Here is a 14,276-nt window from a genome sequence, read left to right as displayed (position 1 = left end):
GAAATAATGTTTTGAAGTTAGCATGGGTAGGTAGTTCCTAACTCAAATCCTCCACAATCAAGAAACATCGCATGGTTTGTGATCAAATTAACTAAGCAAACGAGGAAGACAATACAAACGAAAACAATAAGACAAAGAAGAACTACACAAGAACTGGAAATTTGATAAAAGAATGTGCACAACTTAGATAATCTTTTTCTATTGCTATGCTAATTCCAGATTGGATGATATTTTACTGGCAACTCAATTAAATTGTATAGAATTTGGGAAAATTAATCCTTATATTGCAGATTTTTTAATTAATCTTCAAATTCAAGTTCTCCTTGAATATGCAAGTGGCTATAGCACAAACTGGACAACATCTTCGTGCATTCAAATGACCAATAAAACGGTCGATTTCATATTGCGTGAATGCATTTACATATTAAAGAAGTACATATTTTTTTCACCTTTTATTTTTTGGTCTTTTCCGTTATCTTTTCATTATTTTGCCTTTTTTTACTTTTACTTGGACATCCACGAATTGTTTGCTTTGATTATGCTTTCAGTTCCATTAATTGAGATGTTGAGTGTCCTGGATTTCTAATGATTAGCGCCTCAAGTGGTAGTTATTTGTATTTGAAGCGGAATTATTTGAAAATTAGGGATTATATTTTGGAGTTAACATAATACATTGGAAACGTAGAATACTGGTCAGGACTCTTCACTTCTGAATAAGGGCTAAACTACTTGACTGGGCTACCAGACTTAGATATAAATACTATACACTCTTGCTTGCTTTTAAAGTGCTGCCACGGAGATGCAAAAACGGATACTGCTACCTCAAATGGATGAGTTGATCACTCAAGTAGAACTATTGATTGCTCCGATACTTATTATTATTATTATTGAACCAATATTGCTATTCTAGATTTTCAGGTCACTTGGTTGAATTACTTAGATTGTATGCTCAAGCTGCCCTGGACAATTATCCATTCAAATTTTGACATCACTCCAATTTTCCAGTAATAGCTGTCGTTATTTAGCCTTTAATTTTTGTAAATAGATAGTAGGACCAAATGACATTATAGATGATTGTGCTGGATAACTAGTATCACAAGATGGAATATCTGAGTTTGTACGCAGACATAGCCTTGAGTTGGTATCACATTCTGAATTCCTTAAGAGGGCATGCTCCACAGTTAGCTGCTGAATGCTCACCAGTTTGGTTTTCTAGTTTTTTTGCATCTCCATGTTAGTAAACCAAATTTGTTCCAGTATCGCAACTAGTTATAAGGAATAAAATGAAGCAACGAACTCATGAAAAATGACTAGAGTGTTATTCCTTCCTCTCCTCCAATTTCCCCTATCCTTAATATCCTTAACTCACGCCCTACTAAAACAATAAAATGGTAAATAAATGTTTTAGAAAAGTGAATTCCAGGAACTTGAAAGAGCTCAACCGTGACAATCAATCTCAATCTGTGCTTTGCATGTCATTATCTCTCCTTTTTGTTTACTAGTACACTACGTATGCAATTAAACTGTTTAAGATCTTTCTCTTGATAATTGCACTATGATGGTCAGGTCCGAGAAGGTTTCATCTAGAAGAGATCCGGCATCATAAAAGAAGAAAGGTGTGGAATTTGTAAATTAGCCGTTTATGTTTCTTTCTTTTCTTCTTGATTTGGATTAAAAGTATATCACGTCAAGTATTTGAAAACATTATGTTTGATGATTTTGTTTTCATGTTAGGTTTTCATGCATGCCATGTCAGACTACGAAACTTGTTGTGAGGGTAGTCCACATGCTCAAAGGTATGGCATGGGGAAAGGCCCAATGACTACATATGGTGGCCCAGGAAAGAAATATGGCATGGGGAAAGGTTTAATGACTAAAGACAGTGTTCGAAGACATAAATATGGAATCGGGAAAGGTTTGGTGATATGTACAAATCCTGATTAAAGAGATTCTGAATACAGTTCCTGTAGTAGTGGCAGTGTCATTCAGAAGAAGAAGAAGAAACGAGTGCAGCCACAGGAGTCTATTCTGGTTTGATCCCCAGTCCCTTGTTTCAGTTATTTGGCTAGCTGAATGCACACAACTATTATCCCTATCAAATTTACACTTTCTCTTATTTGTAAATTGAAATTTAATTATGCTGTTCATTGTGTAGAAAAAATTGGCGAACAGAGAAAGGGCTAATAGGAAGGCTGCATTGAGATGTAGAAAGGTGATGTTTGCGTCAGCTGTTTTAATTATACTTGGATAAGAGAATTTATAATCATTTTGCTTGGCAGGATATAAATGTAGGTGGTGGAACCCCAGAAAATCCAGAAGCAGAAGAAGCCTCACAAGGATAAATGTGAACTTGCTCTTGAAGATGTGAAGTGTACAGATAATACAGAATTTGAGATGTTACTGGATGATGAGGAACTGGAGCTTAGAGAATTACAAGTAGGACCCAATCCGTTATCTTGTTCAACACATTTTACAACCAGTGGTTCTCATGGTTGTTCACTTTGCAAAGGTCCATTGCACTCTTAACTTTACTTTCATAATTCTTTTGTTGTTCCTGTGTGAAATATTGTTTTAGTACATGAACTTACTGGCAGGAGCAGGACTCGTGGGCACTCTAACTAAACCTCTTAATAATGTTCTGTATGTTGACAGACTTGCTTGCCAAATTTCCTCCAAGTTCTGTCGCAATGAAGCTACCTTTGTCAGTACAACCATGGGCTTCCTCACCAGAATTAGTAAACAAACTCTTTAAGGTATTTGAACAGGTCTTTGTAATATGATCATTCATAGAGCTGCTCTAGATGTAGACTGAGTGGATATTAAATTCTCCTTTCAGTTATAAAAAATTTATTTTCACTAAGTCACTCTATATTCCTATATGGGGTCTCATAACATTGATTCAATGGACCTTGTGCAATAAAAGATACACAAAACTCCCACTTGTTCAACTTCTGTCTGAAATCTCTTTCTGGTTCATATCCACATATATAAACATGATTGAGGAAATATTTCTTCTTTCTGTTTCCGATTTTATTGATAGTATCTGTACTTTTACTATCTTCTGATATTTGTATATCTGTTGATTAGAGAACTTTGGAGCAGAATCAGTGTATTTTCTTCGTTTGTTAATTAATTTTCCAGTTGTTTTTAGTCTGTCTAATCCCCATTATTTTATTCCACTGTAAGGTGTTATAACTTGTATGCTAAGTTTTACTAATCTTTTTTTATTTGTTAATTGAAGCTATTCCATTTTATTTGCACGTATGCTGCAACAATTGACACACATTCGTTCACCATAGACGAGTTTGCCCAATCATTTCATGATAAGGTAACGTAGATCGTTGCCAAATCATAAGCATCATGTGTAATATAGCTTTGTAAGTTTGTTGGAAATTTCTCGGTTTCATCCTCCCCTTTCTGGCTTCAGGATTCACTGTTGCTTGGTCTAGTGCATGTGGCCCTCCTCAGACTACTTTTTCAGATATTGACAAAGAGATAAGCAAAGGATTTTTCTCTCATTCTAGCAAAAATCGCAAGTATTCGGAGTTGATTCATTCGGTGAGTATATCTTAGAGGTGCAGTTAAAGTGGTAGATTTTGTGTTTGTCATGCTTCATTCTGATGATAATAGCATTACAGCAGCAGATGTTGGAGATTGTACTATGACTCTCTAAACTCTGTCACTGTTTTGTTGATATTCAATAGTCGTATATAATATATATACAATTATTTAAGGGATCACTATTAGTTAGCATATTGGGTGTTCGTTCTTTAATAGTTTCAAAGTTGTTTTCTAATGGAAAGTTGTTTTGTAATGGAATTTCCTATATGATGGAGTTCAAATCTCGTTCAGGTAATAGAAGAAAAGTTGGAATTGGGGAGCTTAAAAAATTGATTCTAACCTAGTTCTCGGTGTCTACTATTATTTGGTAATAGTCCAATATCTCCATTGTTCGGCTATTTTTAACTACAAACACCTATCACTGGGAAACAACACTAACATTCTTTTCATTCCTTTACATGCTTCTCTGTAGGATGTCTTTCAGGAGTTCTGTAGATATGCATATATGCGTGCAGTTGTATATGCTACAGTTGATGCCTTGATGGAAACTTTTATAATCTTGATCCACCAGGCTAGTTGTTTAAGGACCTTTAAATTTCATTGATATTCCTTCGAACATGTGCCTTGTCACAGTTCATATAGCAATGGTTACTTTGTCATTGATCACCTAGAAAATATGTTCACTAAAGGAATTTGTATTTCATGTTGCTGTTTTAACCTTCTAAACTTTGGTGATTTTGCAGCTTGAACATCATGGTGTGGTTATTGAGTTCTGGCAGAAGTCACTGAACCTCATGACATGGATGGAAATATTATGTCAGGTGTTGACTGCAGCTGGTTTTGGTATAAGCTTAATATGACAAGGAAAGCAGCATGCTGCAAGGTAATCAATTTCTTAATAATCATGATTTTTGTTTCTGTTTTGTAGTCACTCCTGTAAGCATCAAGTTTTGTTATATCAAAAGATAACAGCACGAGAGTCCCATTCTTTCTGTTTCTGAGTGTGAGACAAAACCTATGTACAAAATGTGTAATGCATCCTATAGTTTGTAAGAAGAACTACTGTTCCTTGTGCAAGGAATGTCTAGCTTTTGTAGCTTTTGTTTTGTAAGCAAGATCCTTGACTGATCCAGTTGGTAAGGGATATATTATGTGATGCAACAAATTTATTGTGTTTGTTTCTTGTTATCTAGGAAGGTAATGTCATGGATAAGTACGGATTAAGTCCGCGGACATTGAAGGGAGAATTATTCAGTATTTTGTTGACCCAAGGAAGTAATGGATTGGAAGTCTCTGAGTTGGCAAAATCTTCAAGTGTAAGTTCTTACTATATACAAGAAATTTCACAACATCCTACTGGGAAAAAAGAAAGAAAGAAATTTACAGCAACTTCAAATATTTAAAGGTAGAAAGTAGCTGTGAGTTTACTTTTTCCATGTAGATTGTTGATTTAAACCTCACCGATACAGTCCAAAACTTGGAGAATTTGATTATCTCAGCTCTTGCCAGTGATATAACATTGTTTGAAAGGATCTCCTTGTCTGGATATCGTTTGCGGATACATACTGTTGAAAAAGAATCTGCAGATTTTGCATCTGATTCTGAGGATTTAGGGTGCAGAGATGACGTTTCTGAAGTTACTGGTGGAAATGATGCAAATGATTCTGACTATGAGTCGAGGGATACAAGTCTCTCCAAAAGTGATGCTAGTAAATCACATAGTAACCTTCTGACTGTATACAATGAGATTGATGAGAGCCATCCTGGTGAACTTTGGCTACTAGGACTGATGGAGGGTGAATACTCAGACTTAAGCATCGATGAGAAGCTCAATGCCTTGACAGCATTGATTGATCTAATTGATGCTGGATCCAGCATCGGAATGGAGGCAGTCCCTGTTATTGTGTAACTATCCTTTTATCCTTTATGAACTTATCATTAATTATTAGGGGCATAGGAAAACTTCCTTTTCCGTCTGCCTTTGTTGGTTGCTGTCTCCCTCAAAAAGGCAGGCTTTTGAAACTTATAATAGAAATCATAGGCATTACACAAAAGATTTGTACAAAGAATAATCAAGACAGGAAAAAGTTACATGCCTTGTGGTATTCTTGTCATTTTATGTTCTTCTCCGGTGTTATAGATGGTACTGTAATATTTGTCTCCTGCTTGTTATAAATTAGTCATTCCAGCTTCTTATATACTCCCTCCGTCCCATACAAATAGGCCGAATTTCCTTTTTCGTCCGTCCCATACAAATAGTCCATATCTATTTATAGCAACTTTTTCTCTTTTGCTTTTACTTTATCAGCTATGACTCCCACTATCCACTACATTATTTCAACTATTTTTGCTCCTCCTCTTACTTTACCAGTTACGCATTAAAACCCGTAGCCTATTTCTATGTGACGGAGGGAGTATATACTTATACTGACCTTCTTTAGAGATATATTCAACTTATTGATGTTTCATTTGGATATTATCCAGGCCCCCTTGACCTCAAGTTCAGAATGTCCTCCAAATATCAATCGGTATGGTTGTGGTGCTAAAATAAAGAGATCAATGGTCAAATCTGTGCCACTAGGAAGTTGTGATTTGCGAAGATCTAGTGGACTCGACATAGATACACCAGAACCAATTGATTCCTTGGTTCTCATGTCAAAGATTGATGGCATGGAGAAACACGTGAACACGAAAAACATTGCAGACCAAACGAAAGCAGATGGATATTTACACCCTATGCAGTCAATATACCTTGGCTCTGATCGCAGGTACAATAGATACTGGATATTCTTGGGTCCTTGTGATGAATTTGATCCTGGACACAGGAGAATTTACTTTGAGTCTTCAGAAGATGGCCACTGGGAGATGATTGACACTAAAGAGGTCCATTGATGACTTCTCTTAAAAACATTTAGTCCAACTGTTTGTTAGATCATGGTACTCACTACCCTTCTCTTCTGTAGGCTTTGCATTCTTTGCTGTCTACTTTGGACCAAAGGGGTGCTCGGGAGGCTCGCCTTCTAGCTTCATTGGAACAACGAGAAGCAATTCTGAACCAAATGATGTCCAGTGCACCAACTGATAGTGAAAATAGTCATCTGCCCCAGTCTGAATATAGCTCCTCACCGGTGTCTGACGTAGACAGCCGCTCGAGCTTGGGGGAAATGCAAAATGAACTTCCTGTTCTATTGACATTGCAGTTGTAGAATATGGGAGAAAAGGAGAAAAGCTTGTTGAAAACTATGATGATTCCCAAGCTTTTGATACCCAGATATGGAAGTCATTTTACTCAGAACTCAACAGTGTTAAAAATGGCCAGAAGGCATATCTTGACTCGCTCAGAAGATGTGATCGATGCCAGGACCTCTACTGGAGAGGCGAAAAGCATTATAGATTCTGTCATATGACATTTGAGCTTGATTTTGATATAGAGGAAAGATATGCTATTCATTCCGTAACTTGCCAGGCAAAGGTTAATATGCAATTGAGGTTGGTCGTCATGACTAAAATGTTTTCTGCTCATACCTTGTGGTCGTACTTTAAGTGCATTGGTACAATGAGAAAAATATGTTTTCCTCATGTTAGTTTTTGTGCCAACTGTTGACATATATATTGCAGTTTTTCATATGCATATATGACTGGTTAACGCCTATTCCTTTTTTGGAATGCTTGCACAAATGCTCATATTTCCTTATGGAATTTATTATATTACTTTTTTTGATGGATGGACGATTAAGAAAGGCCTAGTCATCCTGTTTATAGATGGAAATTCCTGTCTTTTGATTCTTATAACGACTTGTTTAGATTTATATGTGATAGTGTGTTCAACTTCTTACAGATAGCTATCCCAGAAGATGCGTTGATGGAGTCTTGGAAAAAGTCTGCTCATAATTTGTGGGTCAATAGGTTGCGACGAGTCTCCAATTTAAGAGAGTTTCTGCAGGTACTGGATGTGGATTCTACCTTTTATTATTTATTCATTTGGATCAATAATCAGATTCTTTGGAGGTCTTAATTTTTCTTTTTCCCATCCTTTAGGTCCTGGCTGACTTTGTAAATGCTATCAATGAGGACTGGTTTTATCAAACTCAGATGACATAATTTGTAACTTTTCGGCCGTGCCGCACACATTTTCTGCAATTGCACTTTGGTTGGTAAAATTGGATTTATTGGTGGCCTCTCGGTCACATGTCGAAACCGGTCATTCTGTGGATAAATCACTAACTGCTAACTGAGAGAAAGGTATATGCAGCCTGCTCAACTTTGACATCAATCTCAATGAACATGCTGTCTTGCATTTTCTTCTCACATCATTGTCTATCCCCAATTGGTTATAACTACTTGTAGTGTATTTCCCGTTGATTGGGCTTGCATATTCACACCCAATTATTTTACTTTTTGCAGAACTGGTGACAATGCAACCCGGCAGTGAGGTCTGAGGTCTCTCAGTCCACTATTTTGACTAGTAGATCTTTTGCTAATTTGGTAAATATGATTAACTACAAACTAGCTTGACTTCTCTTGACTCTACTATATATTGGAATCTCGTAGTTGATTATGGTGATTTTTGCTTGGGTTGTGATCCAGAAATGTCTTTTGATAACGTTCTGTGTAGTTATAGGCTGTGACTCGAATAGGCAAGATATTCATCTTTGCCGACTCATTGGATGAATTATATCTACATGTATGCATAAATATCTGATAATGGAGAAATTGTTTTTGAAGTGTTCTAAAAATTTTATTTGAGAACTAAGTTTTGATAGGAATATGAGCATTGCATTCCTCAAGAATGTTAGCCCTAGCATGATGAGCTCCATCTGCTCCAGGTTGAAGAAGCTGCAGGAATTTTTTGATTTTGAAGAGAAACAGAATGCCTTGTTTGGGTCTCATATTTTCCAGTTCTCCCTAATGAGAAGGTGGGATCATGTAGATTTTACCCAAAATTTGAGGAACTTATTGCCTGTATAAAAAGTAGGTACTCCGTAATTGTTTGTTGGTTTCACGGTGTTTTCAGTATTCTCCATTAATGCACTGTCATTTGATGAATTATAACCTGGAAAAATTTCTCCATTATGTTATTCCCTGGTATTCGCATCATGATGAGATGATATTCAATTCGTTAGATGAAATAATAGATAAAATAACAATATAAGATAAGTCAAAACGATGTTTATCTAAGATTAAATTATTCATGAGTAAGAATAAAATGAATAATTTTGGCATGGAAATGACTAAGATACATTGCTATGGGCCAAGCTATTAAGAATAATGCAACCAAAAAAAATAAGATTAAACATGATCGTTAGTCCCAGGTAAACATAACCAAACAATTCTTGATGTGTAAAGAAGTGCGGAAGTAACAACTACGCTGGAGCATGAATTTAATTGTGAAAAAGTAAAAATTGTTTGTACACCAAATTAATAATTTGGCTAACTGATACAAGTCAAAGTGAAACACAAGAAAATATCCATGCAAATCGCATTAGTAGAAGAGTTATTTGCTTTCCCCATAAGCATTACTTCTACCATTTCCCACAAGAGCCTCTCACAATCTATTTACATTCAAGACAAGATACAGGTACGTGATATCCCTTCTCAGAAAAAAAAAAAAAAAAAAAAAAAGAATGCAAGGAAGGAGTAAGGCCCCCTAGTCCGAGTCTTCTATTTCCACAGCAGGAATCCTGCGGAAACGAGCAAATTGCCGAAAGTAGGATGTCTCACTGTCCTGTGGAATCACCGATCTCTTTCTCTTTTGAGTGAATCCAGGTTCGTAAGTAGCATCAGACAATATCCCCATACTGCTATCCTTCTTCTTGCAGCTACTCTCTTGAGCACACCTGAAAAATAAACAGAGCTTCATAATGGTACATATTTTCACCCTGTATGAGGTCCTGAAACATCATCTGATGTTGGATGATAGGGGTAGTATAATCAGATTTGTCGTGTACACAGTGCCCCACAACTCAAAAGAAACTACAGAAATTAATGGAATGGGCTTATTGATCCTATACCTGTCCAGCCGTGCAGTAGCTTTCCTATATTGTAACTAACTAAATCCAGCTTGAAATATGATGAACATTCAAGGAAGATAACAACTTCTATAGGGAAACAAATTACATGTTTCCTTTGGTTTTGAAACAATCAATCAGTAAATACTTAACACCATCGTAGTTGTACAACCATAAGTCACAACTAAGCTCAGAATAATCAGTTGAATAGATGTTTTCCTTACTTCCAAAGTTTGGCCCATGTTTCCGGAAAAAAAAGATGGGTTAAAAACAAGGCTACTTTTGTATACACCAAACATAATGAAATGTTGAGAAACAGGAGTAAATACTTTTACTTCTGACTTAAACATCACAAAGTTTATCAAGAGAATATATGATAAAGAAAAAATCACACCTTTCACGAATGATCTTGAATGCTTCTTTTGTTGCATAAGGTAAACCAGTCTTTGGATCACGATAACTGCATTACACCAGAAAACAAATTATCTAAACTGTGATATGATGTTTAATAACTTAATACTCTCTCCATCCCGCTTAAGATGACACGTTTTCTTTTTTAGTTTGTCCCAACTAAGATGACACATTTCCTTTCTTGGTAACTTTCTCTCTCCAATTGATACACTCAACCACTTTTTCTCACTCCTATTAAAATATCCATCTTTCTTTATCTCTCTACTTTAATACTTACACCCACCTGCTCTCTCTCCAATTAAACATTTTAACCAATAACTCCTAAAATCCCGTGCCGGCTAAGCAATTTGTCATCTTAGCCGGGACGGAGGGAGTAGTACAAGTTAAGAATCAAAATTTGATCACACATATGAAGACAGCAATTTATACACAACTATTAATCTTATTTATGTGATTTTATTTATTAGGGTGTATTACTCTCTTTCTTATTTTATCACATATTCTCCATCACTATATTAAATTTTCATGCCAGATCTCAGTGACATATATAAGCATTTTGAGCAATACTCCACACTAAGAGTATAAGCAAAGAAACAATTCATGTGTAATGTTTTATAATTAATTTTTTATGTACTTACAACACCTAGAAAACTAATATTGCCTCCGACCATATATAATAGTGTTGGCAGTGGATGACACGGGTTTTAATGCAAAATTGGTAAAGTAAATGAGAGATAGAGAGAAAAAAGTGGTTGAAGTGTTATTAGTGGAAATTGGGACCCACTTCATTTGAGAGAAACAGAAACACTTAAAATAAATACATAGAGACTAATTTTGGTGGATATCTCAAAATGGAAAAACATGACTATTTGTGGACAGATGTAATATCAGCCATTTGGATTTCAGGCCATACATTCAAACGGGAAAAAAATAGTTTTAAGAAAAGAACACATCTCACAAAACTTACATTGCTGGAACCCCTGTAACCGCACAAACTGCCTTCTCTGAATCTAAGAAAATGCGATACGATAATCAGTCGATAGCAAAAATTCAGACTTAAATTGGTATGAAGCTGATCTGTAACCCTATGTAGCAAAACTCAAGAGTCAAGTATGCACAGATGCGTCTAGGAATGTGGAAGAAATAATCAGCTGTATATACAGTGATTTAAACCTCGTTAGACAAAGGATGTGTAAATATAGAGCAATATAAGCGCATAGAAAAGGTCAAAGGCAATGAGTGAATACAGTCTCAGTACAAAAGCAGCATGCTGATGACAATCAAAATCATCTCACTTACATGGAGTGGATTTGGTTGAGACCCCTGAATCAAACGATGATCCATTCATGAAGGTTAGATATGAATGGCCTGTACGCAAAATGTACTTGCATTACACATAATTCAAAAACAGTGAATTAGGATAGTAATATTAGAACAAAATCAAATGAAAAAAATCTCTAATCACTGGATACTCTCTAAAGTGGTAACACGTTTAGGATGGTCAGGAAGGGAGTGAACACTTGCCATTTTTAGAAAGAAATCGTATCTGCGGACCACTGTAAACTGCTTTGTGCACAATAGCTCTTTTTTTAACTTCTTCTTCTCTTGCTAACACCTTTTCCAGGTTCCTCACGTTCATAATTTCTGGCACATGGTTGCATTGAAAAGCATGTAAAGTTAATAAGCCCCACCTGCAACCAGATAAAAAGCTAGTATAATACAAGAGGAGTTCCATGGAAAGCACCTGTTTGAGCTGCTTCCAGAAGCATATCTTCTTGTGTAATTTTCTTCTCCTCCCCGACACTTTTTCTTTTAATAGGCTGAAAATTGAGATGGCAGTTATCATCAGGACATATTTACAAAAATAATTAGTCGCTCAACAACTCAAGATAGTTAAAAATGATGCAAGGAATAAGGAATCAATAAATTGCTTCCTTTCCTTTAATGCCTTCCAAACAAGTCCTTACTGTTCAGCAGCTTATCAATTGAAACATTGATTGACGAAAACCGTATAACTTTCTGCAACAAAAATCTTAAAAATTGAAAACATTCATTTCTGTAATTCAACCATAAACAGTGCCATGGAAGTTTGAATTATAGCCAGGAAAACGAAGTTGGGAAGCGTTTTCTGACCAGTAGCTTTGTTGAATGGAGCAAATATTTCAGACACGCATAATTGAGAAACTCAAACTTTAAAGCACGTTTTGTTTCTGTTAGACGACAAATAGAGGTTTGATATCAAATTTATAATACCTTTCATGAATATTTATGGACACAACCTAACATAGGGTTAGTTTTTACTATGGCAGTATAAGGATAACTTCACTTCTCCAGTGAGTTCGTAGAACTTATAAATTTTTCTTGTACTAGTCAATTTTTAATGTCCTTTAGATTTGATTATGGATTCCTGGAGCTCTTGCCCATCCGTTTAGGAGTAAGGTCATTCTCTAGAAAATCGACCAATCACCATCTAGAAGATCAGCCATACTAGATCTCATGCTTCTCGCCTAAACTAGTGCAAATGCAAACAGATGTTCCTCTTTTAGGGGTTGAAAATGTATGATACATCAATAATCATTTCACTGTACCTTCATCGTAGCTTGCAAAGCTGCACGAATTGCATCCCTTTCGGCTTGCCTGATGATTACAGAAGTTCTAGTTGATTTTCTGACTGATTTTTCAACCTCGGCTTCATCAGGGGCATCATGATGTTCTGAAGGAGTTGATTCCTCTGGATTATTCTCATCATTTGGTGCAGTTTCTACCTTAGAAGGTGTGTTGTCTTTCTTCTTCTTCTTCTTCTTTGACGATGGATTTCCAGGGTATGTTAGTTTCTTTTTTGTCCTTGTCCTATCCCAAAAGGAAAGCATAAGTTCCACAATCACTTGAGGTTATTAAAAATTGACCAAGAGACAGTCAAACCTCTCATCAGGTTCATTTTCCCCTTCATCATCTGCCTCAGGCTCCTAACGGCATGTACGGGATAGAAGTAAGAAAAATGGAGTATGTGAGACTGCAAACCTTGATAAAAACAAAAACTCACATCTTCATCAAAGTCACTGTCAAAAACATCAGCAACTTCTCCTTCTTCCGCATACTCTTCATCAACCTCGTCCTGGAAATATATGCTCGCACAAACTTTGATCAGTTAAAAAACATCATCATATTAAGTGGGTTTGCAATTACAGCAGGTGTCTTTCATTTCACAGGCACTGACGCATAGATACCATGATTATGTGCAGTAAAATGTAGTCTGAAACACACACACACACTGTGTAGAGGGCAGAGTTTAACGTCAAAATAAACGATGAGTTCTTCAAAAGTACATGATAATGCTAGTATGCTGTAACTACATAACCAACATTTTAACAATCTTCACCAACATTGTATTGTCCATATATCTTACATCTTTCACTTTTATTAAAAAAAAACAATATACTAATAGACTTGAATTACTTGTCATTGACAATAGTTCATATAGATGAACACCTCTTTGAGAGCATCTTGATTCCAGAAGAGCTCATCTTCCTCAATCTCATCATCAAGCAGCTTTGTCATCCTACGAACTCAATTTCAGAGAAGATTATATTAAGCACAAAAACAATTTGTCCTCGGACAGGAATGTATTGAGCATACGATACCGTTTGCCCCTGCTGGCTCGACTGGCGCGATTGAGAAACACATGTTGCTGCGCCTCTGCTTTTCCGGTGTCCATGAATTCCGCTCCGCCTCCGCTGCAGCCCTAATCTCAGTCAGACATTTAATCGAACATCAGATTCACAATTGCTACGGCAAAACAGATTCAATCCAACATACTCAAAAGCGATTAGCACTGAAACTATGAATTCATTTCAAATTGCAGGAGCTTCATCTTACCAGTGTATCTGGTTTGTTCTTTTTTCGCGGGACTGACGGAAACAAATTAGGGAAATAATAAAAATGATAAAGATGTAAATTAATACTCCTTCGTCCGATAAACCAATAAAATATGGGCATTTGAAATTACAAAGTATTAATCCACAATTGTGAAATAAGAGTAAAGATAAAAGTTAAGGCATGCTTATTCGGCCGGTTCCGGTTCTAACCGGACCGATTGACCGGTTAATCGGTTTTAAATTTTCATAAATTCAAGAATCGGAATCGGAACCGGAACCGATCGGTTCCGGTTTGGAACCGGCCGGTTAAGAACCGGTCGATTTCGGTTCCGAACCGGAACCGATGTGTAATTTTAATCCGAATTTATTTATAATTTAAATAGTTCAATACTAAAAAAATAATAATCCAACATCTAGAATT

The 14,276-nt window shown here is 36.2% G+C and overlaps 1 protein-coding gene and 1 pseudogene across 3 annotated transcripts; one reads left to right on the top strand and one right to left on the bottom strand.

The window, feature by feature from the left end:
• Positions 1-1,100: 1,100 nt before the first annotated feature.
• On the top strand, positions 1,101-8,561 carry LOC125206251 (homeobox-DDT domain protein RLT3-like; annotated as a pseudogene). Its single transcript, XR_016132869.1, has 16 exons — positions 1,101-1,233; positions 1,567-1,616; positions 1,735-2,031; positions 2,156-2,212; positions 2,293-2,509; positions 2,653-2,753; positions 3,242-3,328; positions 3,428-3,558; positions 4,305-4,444; positions 4,755-4,877; positions 5,003-5,449; positions 6,046-6,444; positions 6,525-7,092; positions 7,381-7,504; positions 7,600-7,803; positions 7,966-8,561. The product of XR_016132869.1 is annotated as a homeobox-DDT domain protein RLT3-like (transcript).
• A 357-nt stretch (positions 8,562-8,918) lies between these two features.
• On the bottom strand, positions 8,919-13,912 carry SWC2 (DNA binding protein SWC2). 2 transcript variants are annotated; one of them, XM_048101924.2, is made up of 12 exons: positions 13,857-13,912; positions 13,622-13,722; positions 13,470-13,539; positions 13,024-13,095; positions 12,903-12,946; positions 12,569-12,830; positions 11,725-11,800; positions 11,505-11,624; positions 11,280-11,348; positions 10,948-10,990; positions 9,964-10,029; positions 8,919-9,398 (listed from the first exon to the last, which is right to left on the bottom strand). In XM_048101924.2, the coding sequence occupies exons 2-12, from the start codon at positions 13,693-13,695 to the stop codon at positions 9,209-9,211; spliced, it is 1,086 nt and encodes a 361-aa protein (XP_047957881.1). In that variant the 5' UTR covers positions 13,696-13,722; positions 13,857-13,912; the 3' UTR covers positions 8,919-9,208. The 2 variants fall into 2 exon arrangements, with proteins under 2 accessions (XP_047957881.1, XP_047957882.1); XM_048101925.2 differs by lacking the exons at positions 13,470-13,539; positions 13,622-13,722; positions 13,857-13,912 and adding an exon at positions 13,437-13,458 and having other exon boundaries at positions 13,024-13,118.
• Between the last annotated feature and the right edge of the window lie 364 nt (positions 13,913-14,276).

This window comes from Salvia hispanica, chromosome 6, assembly GCF_029641045.1.
Source record: "Salvia hispanica isolate PSC_SH4W2 chromosome 6, Shi_PSC_v1, whole genome shotgun sequence".
Lineage (NCBI taxonomy): Eukaryota > Viridiplantae > Streptophyta > Magnoliopsida > Lamiales > Lamiaceae > Salvia > Salvia hispanica.
Note: the sequence above shows the minus strand (reverse complement) of the source record. Positions and strands in the feature narration are given on the sequence as shown.

Excerpts from the sequence above, each read along its gene's own strand:
- SWC2 (XM_048101924.2), bottom strand. The coding sequence starts at position 13,695 with ATGGACACCGGAAAAGCAGAGGCGCAGCAACATGTGTTTCTCAATCGC. Across the intron at positions 11,801-12,568 it reads CTTTGCAAGCTACGATGAAG|CCTATTAAAAGAAAAAGTGT; the intron begins GTACAGTGAAAT and ends CTCAATTTTCAG. Across the intron at positions 10,991-11,279 it reads CTCAACCAAATCCACTCCAT|ATTCAGAGAAGGCAGTTTGT; the intron begins GTAAGTGAGATG and ends GCATTTTCTTAG.